Source organism: Pithys albifrons, chromosome 15, assembly GCF_047495875.1.
Source record: "Pithys albifrons albifrons isolate INPA30051 chromosome 15, PitAlb_v1, whole genome shotgun sequence".
In the NCBI taxonomy this organism is placed as follows: Eukaryota; Metazoa; Chordata; class Aves; order Passeriformes; family Thamnophilidae; genus Pithys; species Pithys albifrons.
Window position 1 is genome coordinate 3,562,158 of NC_092472.1, and position 14,796 is coordinate 3,576,953.

General features: G+C 54.2%; 2 protein-coding genes across 4 annotated transcripts in view; both read right to left on the reverse strand.

Moving 5' to 3' along the window:
* The window catches only part of LOC139678983 (protocadherin alpha-C2-like), a 181,445-nt gene that overhangs the window by 145,942 nt on the left and 20,707 nt on the right, over window positions 1–14,796 (reverse strand). Inside the window, exon 1 of one of the 3 annotated variants that reach the window (XM_071570303.1) lies at window positions 10,460–14,337. The exons of the other annotated variants lie outside the window; for them this stretch is intronic. Coding sequence (XP_071426404.1) covers window positions 10,460–12,934 — 2,475 coding nt within the window. The 5' untranslated portion in view covers window positions 12,935–14,337. Of the gene's footprint in view, window positions 1–10,459; window positions 14,338–14,796 lie in introns of those variants that run through there. 3 annotated transcript variants of the gene reach the window in all.
* On the reverse strand, window positions 1,378–4,080 carry LOC139679142 (protocadherin alpha-13-like). Its single transcript, XM_071570572.1, has 2 exons — window positions 1,542–4,080; window positions 1,378–1,488 (listed from the first exon to the last, which is right to left on the reverse strand). The coding sequence occupies exons 1-2, from the start codon at window positions 4,017–4,019 to the stop codon at window positions 1,378–1,380; spliced, it is 2,589 nt and encodes an 862-aa protein (XP_071426673.1). The 5' UTR covers window positions 4,020–4,080.

Consider the following 14,796-nt stretch of genomic DNA (forward strand, 5'->3'; position numbering starts at 1 on the left):
GGGCCTGGAGAAGTGTTGAAACCTTCCCTTCCCACAACACCATTTTAGAAACAAGCAGTTCATCAGACAACATTTAACACTCTGCATCTCACCAGCTCTTACCAACACATGATCTGCATCAGACAGGCAGCAGCACAAGAGGCTGTCTCTGGTGGGAGACATTCATAACCTCAAAGGACATTGTGAACATTTCAATTTTCGCACACTGTCTCATGAACAGGAGGCCTACAAATCCAGACTGTTAGAGTCTGGAAAAGGATCCTCAGCAGGAACTCTCTATTCCAATTCCGCTTCACCCTTTTCTCTAGGAATCCTCGACTCCCCAGTTGCAGACATGTTCTCAAGACAAACATATAATCTCATTTTCTTTTCTTACAACATGACCCAAGGTCTTCCCAAGGATACCACTTACTTCTGCTGCTCAAGATCACTCTTAACATCAGGAAATAGCCAGGCCCTACTCAGTGCTAGAGGTTAACATTTTCCCACCTCAAGACCCAACACAACTTTTTCTCACCCTTCCCAGCAGTGAAACACCATAAAAAGACACAGAGAAAATGTTGGTGAACACACCACAGTAAATACATGACATTGACCGAGTAGGGGAATGTTATTTGAGACTTACTGGGGAAAGGTGATTCTTTGATTTCGGGTGTTATTTTTTAGTTTATATATTACAGAAGTGAAGATTTCCAGGGCTTTCAAGATGATGTGGATGTTGATGCAAATTTTGAAAGAACATCAAAAAAGACCACAGTATACTTTATATGACTTGTCTGCTCAGGAATGCCAAGTCACAACCTCGTGAACATGTGCAGCATGAAACGAAAAATACATTTCCTGTTGATACATATGCCTTGGAACACACTCTTCTGCATGAACGCTTCATGCTACTATCTAAGAACATGATACATGCCAAGGGGTCATAAGAAATATTTGCCAAAACCTCCCTACTCTTGTAATGATAGAAAATAGAGAACTTTCGTCCTTCAAGTTCCAATGGTCACCTTGCAGCACATTTCCTCACTAGCATAATTAATGAGGAGGTGGACAGATTTTAATAGAAAGGCAGACTAGTAGCACCACGGTCAGCACTCAGCAAAGGGAATAAACGGGTACATAGTGCCGTAGGGCTCTGCACCACCACAGCCTGGCTGTCTTGCATTTACTTCACTGAACTCCTTTGGAAAATCAGCACAGCAGCAAGCAAGAGGGTTGCCTGTAAAGCTCACACCTTCGGGCACCTCTCAGCCCAGCTGACAGCAACAGTTTTAGAATAAAACTTCCACCCAGAGTAGCAAACCTTAGCTGCGCACCAAAACTCATCCAGGCTGCCAGTATCTCTGTATTTTCTACAAGCAGAACAGCTGGGGCAGCCTACGGCAAGGACATAGCGGCACATGCAGAGCTCACAATGACATCATTAAGCACCCGATAACCACGCACCACCTTTGGGCTGATAGAACTGACCCTGGATGCCAGCAGCACCTACCCCAAAGGCGGAAGACAAGAGGCAAACAGCGAAGGGACGGGTTACTGACCGTATCGAGAACAGAGGACGGCTCCGGCTGCGTGTCCTTGGCCGCAGGCCCGGGAGGCGGTGCGAAATTGGGGCTGAAAACCATCAGGTCGCTCTTGCCAGCGCCATCCGCCACGCACAGGCTCCGGCTGTGGCGCTGCGAGTACGACCAGCTGCCCACTTCGCTGGCGCACACGAGCGTCGTGGGCCCGGGCCCCGCCAGCACGGCCGCCCGCGGCGCCCAGCGCGACGCCCCGTACAGCACCACGGCCAGCAGGAAGAGGCTCGACACGGCGCAGATCGCCACCACCAGCCACACGTTGGTCGCCGCCGTCGCCCCAGAGCCGCTCTCCCCGCCCACCGCCGAGCGCGCCACCAGCAACGACGAGCCCGAGCCCGCGCCCGCCGCCAGCGCCGCCTCGGCGCCCTCCACCAGCGACACGCTCAGCGTGGCCGTGGCCGAGCGCGCCGGCTCGCCGTGGTCCCGCACCACGATCACCAGCCTCTGGCGCGGCCCGTCCGCCTCCTCCAGCGCCCGCGCCGTGCTCACCTCGCCGCTGTACAGCCCCACGCGGAACGGGCTCTTTCCCCGCGGCTCCCACAGCTCGTAACGCAGCCACGCGTTGTAGCCCGAGTCTGCGTCCACCGCGCGGATCTTCGCCACCACCTGCCCCGCCGGCGCCCCCCACGCCGCCCACGCCCACAGCGTCCCCGACCCCAAACCCGATGACGCCTCCAGTGACACAGCCCCGGGCTCCGGACCGCCGCCCGCCGCCGGCAGCAGCGCCGGCGCGTTGTCGTTCTCGTCCAGCACGAACAGCTGCACCGTCGCGTTGCCGCACAGCGGCGGCTCCCCCGCGTCCACCGCACGCACCTCGAACTGCAGCACCTGCAGCTCCTCGTAGTCCAGCGGCTGCAGCGCCCACACACGACCGCTCTCCGCGTCCACCGACACGTAGCTCGACGCCGGACGCCACACGCTGCCACCGCCCCCCACAGACGACGAGCCCGCCGCCCCGCCCACGCCGCCCTCCGCCACCGAGTAGCTCACGCGCCCGTTGCCCGCCTCGTCCGGGTCCCGCGCCCACAGCCGCGCCAGCTCCGCGCCCGCCGCGTTGTTCTCCCGCGCCAGCACCGTGTACACCGCCTGCGAGAACGCCGGCGCGTTGTCGTTCACGTCCGACACCGGCACCCGCACCCCGCGACTCGCACGCAGCGCCGGCGACCCGCCGTCCTCTGCACGCACCTCCACCTCGTACTCCGACACCCGCTCCCGGTCCAGCGCCTCCCGCAGCACCAGCGAGTACGACCCCGTGAACGTCGCCTCCAGACCGAAAGGCCCCGATGGCCACACCCAGCACCGCACCCGCCCGTTCGCCCCCGAGTCCCGGTCCGACACGCTCAGCAGGGCCACCACCGTCCCCACCGACGCGTCCTCGGGCACTGGCACCGACAGTGATGTCACCCACACCTCCGGCGCGTTGTCGTTCACGTCCATGACCTCCACCACCACCTTGCAGTGACCTGACAGGGGCGGAATTCCCTTATCTTTCGCTTTAATGTTTAGGTCGTATATCGTGACTGTCTCAAAGTCCAGGGGTTCCATCAGTCTGATCTCCCCAGTATTTTCATCAATGCTGAAAGCATCCGTGGCCGAGGGAGGAACAACAGTATCAATTTCGTAAATCACCTCTCCATATATTCCCAAGTCCAGATCGGTGGCGTTCACTCGCACCACCAGTTTTCCCACTAAAGCATCCTCGGGTAAAACTACATTGTACACCGATTGGTTAAACTGGGGCACGTTGTCGTTGATATCCAGCACGGAGATCACAAGTTCCACTGTTCCTGTTAGAGATGGCTGGCCCCCATCACTTGCTGTCAGCAACAAGCGGTGAACGGGAATCGTCTCTCGGTCCAGAGACTTCCTGAGTACCACAAATAGGGACTTACTACGCGAGTTAGCATTTTCTTCCTCTGCTCTGAAATGGTCGCTGGGGCTGAGTGTATAGGACAGCTGCGCATTCACGCCGGTATCTGCGTCTGATGCGCCCTCCAGAGGGAACCGCGACCCAAGAGGGGTGTTCTCCGGTAAACTGATGTTTTTCCGGGCGGCGGGGAAGATGGGGGCATTGTCGTTGATGTCGGTGACCTCCAGCTCCACGTGGAAGACCCGCAGCGGCTGCTCCACCAGCACTTCCAGCCGCAGCGCGCACGGCGCGCTCTTGCCGCACAGCTCCTCCCGGTCCAGTCGCGAGCTCACCACCAGCGCCCCGCTCGCCCCGCTCACCTCCACGCTCGCCCGCCGGCCCTGCGCCACCAGCCGCAGCCGCCGCGCCTCCGCCTCGCCCGCCTCCAGACCCAGGTCCTGCGCCAGCCGGCCCACCACCGTGCCGGCCTTGGCTTCCTCCGGCACCGAGTACCGCACCTGCCCGCCGCACAGCGCCCACACCGCCTGCAGCACCAGCACCCTCAGCACCGCACACACACACTCGCCCATCGCCGCCACCGCCCCGTACGGGCCCCGCACGGCTCCCACCGCCGCCCGCACGCCCCGGCTGCGCTGCCCGGCCCGCCCCGCCCCCCCGCGCTCACGGCCGGGCTCTCCGCGGCACCGGCGCGGAGCCGCCCACACGCCGAGCCGCCGTTCCTGAGCCTGCAGCGACACCGTGCGCTGCTCCGCCGCCTCACACGCTCCCACACAGCGCCCGAGCCTCCGCCCCGCCATCGCCTTTTCCTGTGTCGTGTATTGCTCCGGTTCTTCTCTTTTTTCCCCCCTTTATTTAGTTTTCCTTACCGCTTCCTCTTTCCTTGAAAACAATCTTTTTTTTTATCTTCATCTTTTTTTGTCTTTCTTCTTTTTTCTTCCTTCTTTCAGTTCTCATATTTTGCTCATCTGTCTTTTCCCTTCGTTTACTTACCTTCTTCTCTTAGTACTCTTTCCATTTCCTCCTTCAGTGCCTTCTTCTTTTCCTTACTTTTTTCTTCCTCACTGTCCTGTTGGTCCCATTTCTTTACACCTTTTTCCCATCTCTTTCCATCCTCCCCTATTCCTTTACCCTGTTGGAAGCACCACCGTTGCCGCCGGCGACGCAGAGAAGTCCATCAAAGTCGGAGACAGCACCTCGTAATATGAGGCATAAGCCCCGCAGCGCAGTGCTCTAACCAGGGTGGAGCCTTGCTGACTACCAACTGCGCTCAGCGGCTACAGAGAACCTAGGTGCCTACTGGTCATTTCCTTTTTGATTTCTTTACTTTTTCATTCTGTTCTTCCTTTCTTACATTCGTTCTTCCTTTATTTTTACTTATTTCTTACTTCCTTATTTTCTTCTTAATTCGTTTTTGTGTTCTTTTTTTCCTTTCCGTTTTCTTTCCCTGTTCTCTTTCCTTTGTCTTTTTTTCCTCCTTAACCTTGATACATGTTTTTTTCCCCTCTTCTTCGGTTTCCATTTAGTATCTTCTCTTTTTTCTTCTGTTTCTATCTAGTCTCTTTTTTTGCCCTTGTCCTAAACTGTTTTCCAGGTGCTTGCACTAAACAATGGAGACTACCACTTGGAGTAGTACTCATTCTTCTTTGAACTGATTTCATTCATTTCTTCATGTCCTTCCTTTTTTTCCTACTATTTTTTTAAACATCCTTCTTTGACTTTTGTCTTCTCGCTTTTGCTCTTCCTTTCTCTTTGTTTTCTTTTGTTCCTCGATGTGCCTTGTCATTACCTCCTCTCTCTTCTGCATTTCCCCCTCCTTCTCTTCTGCTTCCATCCTTGCATCTTCTGTGCAACATTTCCATTAAAGAAATATTTCAAAAATACAGCACCCCTGCCAACAGGCATGGACATGCCCTTCCTTTGCCAAGAGCTCTAGTTTATCTTCCCTATCACCTCCTATCCCTCTCCAGAGGGAAGAACTTCCTTGCATATAACAGGACGATGTACCTCTAACCTCCCCTCCCATAAGGACGAAGGCCACACTCTTCAGCTTCCAGTCCTCTCAAGGATTCAGTAATAACAGAGCGAGGCATTCAGATGGCAAAGAACAGCTCTGATACATCTCAACAGGTTCCTCCACGCTCTCTCACACAAGCTGAAGCAAGAGCGACTGAGACATCTCAGCAAACAGGCTTGAAAGAGACCGAACAGCACACGGAAATTTCCAATTCAGGAAGCTACAAGCCCATCACAGCCCAGCACGACAATCCTCCACAAACATTGAAAAAGCACTGGGCAACCACTGCTCCTGAGGACTCCTCGTGTACCTCCATCCTTCCTACCTCACTTTCCACCTGCATCTTGAACGTCCGTGCAGGAATTTCCTGCCAAAACAAACACGAAAAACCTCTGTATCTATGAGCATTAGTCCCCACGAAATCTCTCACTCATTAGCATGATCCACTCATCACACAGTCAAACAAAAGCTGTGAAGGTAACACCACAGCACTGTCACTAAGAACATCCACTTAGGCAGGACTATATCTGTTTTGGGAAATTGATTTTGGTCCCTCTGCTGTCCACGTTGGCTGTGACCCACCCGAGTTGTGTCTGGAAGCACCAGAAAACGTACAACAGCAGGAAATGGGGCTTTCCTCGTCCTATTGGGTCAACATTTCATCAGTTAAACATAAAGATGCCACAGCTGAACAGGAGCTAATGTACACCACTCTCTCAAACACATCCACTTTAGGTGTGAGACTTACCTGTAGAGTTACGGCTTCTTTCTTCACCAAAGAGACATTTTCAGGAAAGGGAAATTGATTTAAAAGGATATTTGCCCTTAACATTATCAGTGTTTCTGGGGAAGCTGGACAAAAACAACTACTTATGATCCATAAAAACTGGACAGTGTGCAGTGCCTGGTATGCACTTTTCTCAAGGGGTAAGAAGGAAGCAGACCTGTGAGCTATGGACATTCTCTCAAAGTGAAGTTTATCTCAGGAGACCAGAATAGTCATCCCCCACACTGATGGGAAATACCCCAAATATCTGCCACATCATTAAGGAGAGAGAGGAAATAAACCAACAAACAATCAAAACCACCAAAACAAACCAAAAGGATTTGCAGTTTGATAGAGGAGAGAAGAAAAAACGAAGATCCCATTCTGCTACACTGAAACACAAGTTTTGGGAAAATCTTAAATACCGTGACCAATCCCTTCACTTTCTCGCGAGATTAAGAGCAGGGAAAGGTTAGAGAAGGCTCAGCAGCATGATCCAAATTTCAAAAAGCATCTCTTTGACCAACAACATTCCACATCAAAACCAAACAATTAGAGGAACACATGGCTGCTGTATTCACAAGCAGCAATACCAGAAAGAACAAGAAGGTTCTAAGATATGCAGAACTTCTGGAAGTCCCGACCACAACTCAGGAGAGCAGCACTGTGTGCTGGGACTATTCTTGTGGCATTCTACTGTAATCCTCCATCTTGCACTCTGGCAAGTGGGATCTCCACATCTAAATAGAGATTCTCCATGTCCTTCCCAACGACATTTACATATCCTTACCGACCCTCATGACTAGCACAAAGGATATATGGACTGCTACAAATCCACTCTGTGACCCTTTGACTCTTCTCACATCCCTGGATTGCTTTGTGCCTTTTCAGCAATTTCAAATACAATTCGAGATCTTGACGGTTCTGTCATTACAGCCAGGAACAGCTCAGATCTCAGTCCCCACAGATCTTCTTCGAGAAGACTAAACCAAAAGCAGAAACACAAAAATACATTTAAAATGTCGACAGGATGGAGCAATTTCTACAGTGCAAAACCAGAGCTGGGTTGCTTTGTAAATGGATAGATTTGGTGTGTCTATGCAGACACCAGAATCAGCCGTGTGTGATAACAGGACACACGATATCCACACAGACTGACTGGGCAAGAGCACACGAAGGGGAGGAAGGGCACACAAATATTACACCCACCTCTCCAACTGCCCTTAAAAATCCTGTCTGAAAAGGAGCACAGATCCACCATGGCAACACCTGTGGAAACTCTTACAGATGCCCTACAATACACACAGACAGCAGGCTGAAGTGCCACCCTCACACAAAAACTTCCCCAAAGCAGTGGCAAAAATCTTCACCCGCCTGTATGCACAAGGTACTGTCTCTGATGGGAGATATTCATAACCTCACAGGACTTTCTGGCTATAGCAATACCTCACACTGTTTCGAGATCCAGCAGGCATCCAACTCCAGACCCTTGGAGCTTGGGAAAAGATCCAAGACAAAAGCACTTTGTGCCCATCCTACCTCCCGTTTTCGTCTAGGAATCCTCCATTCCTCACTCTGTAGCATTGATTCTCTAGAAAAGGTCACCATCTCCCATTCCTCTATTCTCATGACAGAGACCATGGATTTCCCAAGGATTTCCACTTCACTCAGAGAAGTCTTCCCAGTGCTCAAGGTCACCTTTTACATCATGACATGGACAGGCCCCAGTTAGTGTCACTGACACATTCACCTCAATGACAAGTCACAGTTTCCCACCTCAAGGCTCAGTATGGCTTTCCTAACCCTTGACAGCAACGGGAATCCTGTAAAATCCACACAGAAGGCAGCACATGCATGGTGTCCATCAGACTCTTTGCAGCTGACCTTTCAGCTCAGCAGTTCAGAGGGAAATGTTACAGACCTGTAAGTAATGCTCACTGCACAGCTCTGCTCGAGACAGCTCTCATGGCAACGGGCACTTCTGTCATAATTGGAGAGAGCACTTCAAGCACCTCACATGCTGATGAGCACAGCAGTGTAGTACATGACATCTAGTCTGTAGGAGAAACTGAGAGTTTTTAAATTTTTATTCCTTTGAAAAGAGGATTGCCACAGAAATTATAAGGGGGCTGCTAATGTAAATATTGAAAAAAAAAATCATAAGAATTGTGCGTACATCAGGCCTCCTCTCCTGCCACAAATGCAAGTTCATAAATACAGCTAACAAAAACTGGGGAGAAAAACAAAACAAAACAGCCACAAAATCAACAACAAAGTCCAGACAAAAAGAAACCAAAACCTCAGGAAAACTCCAGAACATCTTCCCAGTGTTCATGATCATAGAATCATAGAATCATAGAATCATAGAATCATAGAATCACAGAATTGATTGGTTGGAAAAGACCTCCAAGATCATCAAGTCCAACCCTTGGTCCAACTCTAGTCCATTTACCAGATCATGGCACTCAGTGCCACGTCCAATCTGCGTTTAAAAATCTCTAGGGATGGTGAATCCACCACCTCTCTGGGCAGCCCATTCCAATGCCTGAGCACTCTCTCTGGAAAGAATTATTTTCTGATCTCCAACTTCAATTTCCCCTGGCACAGCTTGAGCCCGTGCCCCCTTGTCCTATTGCTGAGTGCCTGGGAGAAGGTAGTTATAGACAGTGCTGAGGTCACCTCTGAGCCTCCTCTTCTCCAGGCTAAACATCCCCAGCTCCCTCAGCCTCTCCCCATTGGGCTTGTGCTCCAGTCCCTTCACCAGCCTTGTTGCTCTTCTCTGGACTTGCTCCAGCACCTCAATATCCTTTCTGAACTGAGGGGCCCAGAACTGAACACGACACTCAAGGTGTGGCCTCACCAATGCAGAGTCCAGGGGAAGGGTCACTGCCCTGGGCCTGCTGGCCACGCTATTTTTGATACAGGCCAGGATCCCATTGGCCTTCTTGGCCACCTGGGCACACTGTTGGCTCATGTTGAGCTTCCTGTCAATTAGTACTCCCAGGTCCCTTTCCGGCAGGCTGCTCTCCAGCCACTCTGTGCCCAGCCTGGAGCGCTGCAGGGGGTTGGTGTGGCCAAAGTGCAGGACCCGGCACTTGGCCTTATTGAACCTCATCCCATTGGAATCAGCTCATCTCTCCAGTCTATCCAGATCCCTCTGCAGAGCCCTCCTGCCTTCCAGCAGGTCAACACTCCCTCCCAACTTGATGTCATCAGCAAATTTGCTGATGATGGACTCAATCCCCTCATCTAAATCATCAGTAAAGATGTTAAACAGGACTGGACCCAACACAGGCCCCTGGGGAACACCACTGGTGACCGGCCGCCAGCTGGATGCAGCTCCATTCACCAGCACTCTCTGGGCCCGACCCTCCAGCCAGCTCCTAATTCAGGAGAGGGTACACTTGTCCAGGCCATGGGCTACCAGCTTTTCCAGGAATATATTATGGGAGACAGTGTCAAAAGCCTTGCTGAAGTCCAGATAGACACATCCACAGCCTTCCCATCATCCACCAGGTGGGTCACTTGATCGTAAAAAGAGATCAGGTTGGTCAGACAGGACCTACCCCTCCTAAACACATGCTGGCTGGGTCTAGTAATGACACTGCTGGACCAACCAAATCAGGGAAATTCCACTATGGAGATTGAAAACACATTAAGACAGAAGTCCAAATCGGCAGCTTTCCTCAGCTATCCTGCAGAGGAAAATGACAGCATATGAGGACAGAGAAGAAACCACATATGATACCACCACGGTCAGCAGTTAGCAAAGGCAATAAGGCGGTACACAGAGTGTCATCAGCACAGCCCCCTTGTTTTGCCCTCCTTCACTAAGCTCGAATGGAAACGCTGCAAATCATCGACCAAGTGTTGTCTGCGAAGCTGACACCTCAGGGCACTTTTCATCTCAATGGGCAAAGCTTTAAGTCCAGGGCACAAATATTCATGACCACCACACCAAATCTTGGGTTCGGACCATCCCCCAAAGGGGTACCGCTATACCTTCATTTCTGCCAAATTCCCCACGCCAATCAACAAGAGCCGGGGGGCTCAGGCAAGAACGCCAGCACAAATCAGAAGGTGCCACTGATATTCGTAAGTACCGTCAAGCACTCATCGCCCTCGGACCGCGAAAGCTGAGCACGGGTCGCGGCAACGCCGGCCCAGGGAAAGGAACGGAAGAAACAGAGGAGGAAGGGGCGAGATGCGAGCAAGGAAGTATCACTGACCGTGTCGAGGAGAGCGGGTGGCTCCGGCTGCGTGTCCTTGGCCGCAGGGCCGGGAGGAGGAGGCGGGAAGTTGGGGCTGAAAACCATCAGGTCGCTCTTGCCAGCGCCGTCCGCCACACACAGGCTCCGGCTGTGGCGCTGCGAGTACGACCAGCTGCCCACTTCGCTGGCGCACACGAGCGTCGTGGGCCCGGGCCCCGCCAGCACGGCCGCCCGCGGCGCCCAGCGCGACGCCCCGTACAGCACCACGGCCAGCAGGAAGAGGCTCGACACGGCGCAGATCGCCACCACCAGCCACACGTTGGTCGCCGCCGTCGCCCCAGAGCCGCTCTCCCCGCCCACCGCCGAGCGCGCCACCAGCGACGACGAGCCCGAGCCCGCCGCCAGCGCCGCCTCGGCGCCCTCCACCAGCGACACGCTCAGCGTGGCCGTGGCCGAGCGCGCCGGCTCGCCGTGGTCCCGAACCACGATCACCAGCCTCTGGCGCGGCCCGTCCGCCTCCTCCAGCGCCCGCGCCGTGCTCACCTCGCCGCTGTACAGCCCCACGCGGAACGGGCTCTTGCCCCGCGGCTCCCACAGCTCGTAGCGCAGCCACGCGTTGTAGCCCGAGTCGGCGTCTACTGCGCGGATCTTCGCCACCACCTGACCCGCCGGCGCCCCCCACGCCGCCCACGCCCACAGCGTCCCCGACCCCAGGGCCGCAGACGTCTCCAGTGACACAGCCCCGGGCTCCGGACCGCCGCCCGCCGCCGGCAGCAGCGCCGGCGCGTTGTCGTTCTCGTCCAGCACGAACAGCTGCACCGTCGCGTTGCCGCACAGCGGCGGCTCCCCCGCGTCCACCGCACGCACCTCGAACTGCAGCACCTGTAGCTCCTCGTAGTCCAGCGGCTGCAGCGCCCACACACGACCGCTCTCCGCGTCCACCGACACGTAGCTCGACGCCGGACGCCACACGCTGCCACCGCCCCCCACAGACGACGAGCCCGCCGCCCCGCCCACGCCGCCCTCCGCCACCGAGTAGCTCACGCGCCCGTTGCCCGCCTCGTCCGGGTCCCGCGCCCACAGCCGCGCCAGCTCCGCGCCCGCCGCGTTGTTCTCCCGCGCCAGCACCGTGTACACCGCCTGCGAGAACGCCGGCGCGTTGTCGTTCACGTCCGACACGGGCACCCGCACCCCGCGACTCGCACGCAGCGCCGGCGACCCGCCGTCCTCCGCACGCACCTCCACCTCGTACTCCGACACCCGCTCCCGGTCCAGCGCCTCCCGCAGCACCAGCGAGTACGACCCCGCGAACGTCGCCTCCAGACCGAAAGGCCCCGATGGCCACACCCAGCACCGCACCCGCCCGTTCGCCCCCGAGTCCCGGTCCGACACGCTCAGCAGGGCCACCACTGTCCCCACCGACGCGTCCTCGGGCACCGGCACCGACATTGATGTCACCCACACCTCTGGCGCGTTATCATTCACGTCCAGTACCTCCACCACCACCTTGCAGTGACCTGACAGCGGCGGGTTTCCCTCATCTTTGGCATCAACTTCCAGGCGATAGATACTGATATCCTCAAAGTCTAAGTTCCTCCTAAGACGGATCTCTCCGGTCTTTCTCTCGATCCCGAAAACATCTCCTCTGTCCTGAGGGAAAAGAATATGGAGGGAATACGAGATATTCTTGTTTGTCCCCTCGTCTAAATCCGTAGCATTTAGTCTGATAACTAAAGTGCCGCGTTCAGAATTTTCTGTCAGCTGCACTTTATACACCGACTGGTTAAACTGGGGCGCGTTGTCATTCGCGTCCAGAACGCCGATCACCAGGTCAGTCATGCCCGTCATAGAAGGCCGGCCCCCGTCAGTCGCAGTAAGCACCAACCGGTGCACGGGAATCGTCTCGCGATCCAGAGATTTCCTGAGTACCAGAAATAAGGACTCACCGTCTTCGTCGACTTTTTGTAAATCCAGAGAAAAATACTCGCTGGGGCTGAGTGTATAGGACAGCTGCGCATTCACTCCGATATCTGCATCCGATGCGCCCTCCAGAGGGAACCGCGACCCAGGAGGGGAGTTCTCCGATAAACTAAGGTTTTTCCGGGCAGCGGGGAAGATGGGGGCATTGTCGTTGATGTCGGTGACCTCCAGCTCCACGTGGAAGACGCGCAGCGGCCGCTCCACCAGCACCTCCAGCCGCAGCGCGCACGGCGCGCTCTTGCCGCACAGCTCCTCCCGGTCCAGCCGCGAGCTCACCACCAGCGCCCCGCTCGCCCCGCTCACCTCCACGCTCGCCCGCCGGCCCTGCATCACCAGCCGCAGCCGCCGCGCCTCCGCCTCGCCCGCCTCCAGACCCAGGTCCTGCGCCAGCCGGCCCACCACCGTGCCGGCCTTGGCTTCCTCTGGCACCGAGTACCGCACCTGCCCGCCGCACAGCGCCCACGCCGCCTGCAGCACCAGCACCCGTAACACCGCATACACACACTCGCCCATCGCCGCCGCCGCCTTCGGCCCCCGCACGGCTCCCGCCGCCGCCCGCACGCCCCGGCTGCGCTGCCCGGCCCGCGCCGCCCCCCCGCGCTCCCAGCCAGTCTCTTCGCCGCACCGACGCGGAGCCGCCCACACGCCGAGCCGCCCACACGCCGAGCCGCCGTTCCTGAGCCTGCAGCGACACCGTGCGCTGCTCCGCCGCCTCACACGCTCCCACACAGCGCCCGAGCCTCCGCCCCGCCATCACCATCTCCTGTGTCGTGTCCTGCTCCCCTTCTTTTCTTTTTAACCCTTTATTTAGTATTCCTTATCGCTTGCTCTTTCCTTGCAAACAATCCTTCCTTTATCTTTATCTTTTTTGTCTTTCTTCTGTTTTCTTGCTTTCTTTAGTTCTTTTTTTTCTCATGTCTTTTCCCTTCATTTATTTACCTTTTCTACTTAGTGCTCGTTCCGTTTCCTCCTTCAGTGTCTTCTTCTTTTCCTTCCCTTCTTCTTTGTCAGTGTCCCGTTGTTCCTGTTTCTTTACACCTTTTTCCCACCTCTTTCCATCCTCCTCTATTCCTCTACCGCCGGCGCCGCGGAGGAGACCATCAAAGTCGGAAACAGCATCTCTAAATACGGGACATAAGCGCCGCAGCTCAGTGCTCTAACCAGGGTGAAACCTTGCTGGGTAGCAACCCCGCTCAGCGGCTACACAGAACGTAGGTGCCTACTGGTCATTTCCTTTTTTGGTCTCTTCTGTTTTTTCATTCTGTTCTTCTTTTCTAACCTTTGTTCAGGCTTTATTTTTACTTGCTTCTTACTTTCTTGTTTATTATTTCTTAATTCAGTTTTGCGTTCTTTGTTTTCCCTTCCCTTTTCTTTCCCTGTTCTCTTTCCTATGTCTTTATTTTCCCCTTAACCTATGTTTCTTTCTCCCACATCTTCTGTTTCTACCTTATTTCTTGCGAGTTTTTTTCCCTTTTCCTGAAATGTTTTCTGGGTGCTCGCAGTGAGCAAGGGATGGGTGCATTGGGAATACCTCTCATTCTTCCTTGCACTTCCTCTGATTTTTTCACATCCTTCCAAGGATTTATTTTCTTTCATCTACTTCCTTCTTTTTCTTCTCTCTTTTCCTTTCCCTTTCTCTTTGTTTTCTTTTGTTCCTCGATGTGCCTTGTTCCCTCTCTTCTGCATTTCCCTCTCCTCTTCTGCTTCCACACTTGCATCTTCTGTTTAACATTTCCTTTAACAAAATATTTTAAAAATACCTACAGCACCTCTGCCACCAGGCATGGACATGCCCTTCCTTTGCCAAGAGCTCTCCTTTATCTTCCCTATCACCTCCTATGCCTCTCCAGAGGGAAGACCTTCCTTGCATAGCATATGACGATGTACCGCTAACTTCCCCTCCCTTCAGGATGAAGGACACACTCATCAGCCTCCAGTTCTCTAAGGGAACCAGCAATAACATAGCGAGGCTTTCAGATGACAAAGAAAGCTCTGATACATCTTAACAGGTTCCTCCAGCCTCTGTCACACAACCTGAAGAAAGACCTACTGAGACATCTGAGCAAACAAGATTGAAAGAGACCTAACAACGAGAACAAACAACAGAAAGGAAATTTCTAATGCAGGAACTCAAACCCATCACAACTCAATCACAGAATGACAATCCTCCACAAACACTGAAAAAGCACTGGGCAAACACTGCTCCTGAGGAATCCTCATGTACCTCCATCCTTCCTACCACACTTTCTACCCACATCTAAAACGTCATCACAGGCACTTCCTGCCAGAACAACACTCCAAAAACCTCTGCATCTATGAGAATTAGTCCCCACGAAATCTCTCACTCATTAGCATGATCCACTTGTCACACAGTC

Bases quoted from the DNA above. Each gene is read 5' to 3' on its own strand.
- LOC139679142 (XM_071570572.1), bottom strand. From the start codon at position 4,019: ATGGGCGAGTGTGTGTGTGCGGTGCTGAGGGTGCTGGTGCTGCAGGCG. The intron at 1,489-1,541 runs GTCAGTAACCCG...CCTTTGGGGTAG, and splicing joins CGTCCTCTGTTCTCGATACG to GTGCTGCTGGCATCCAGGGT.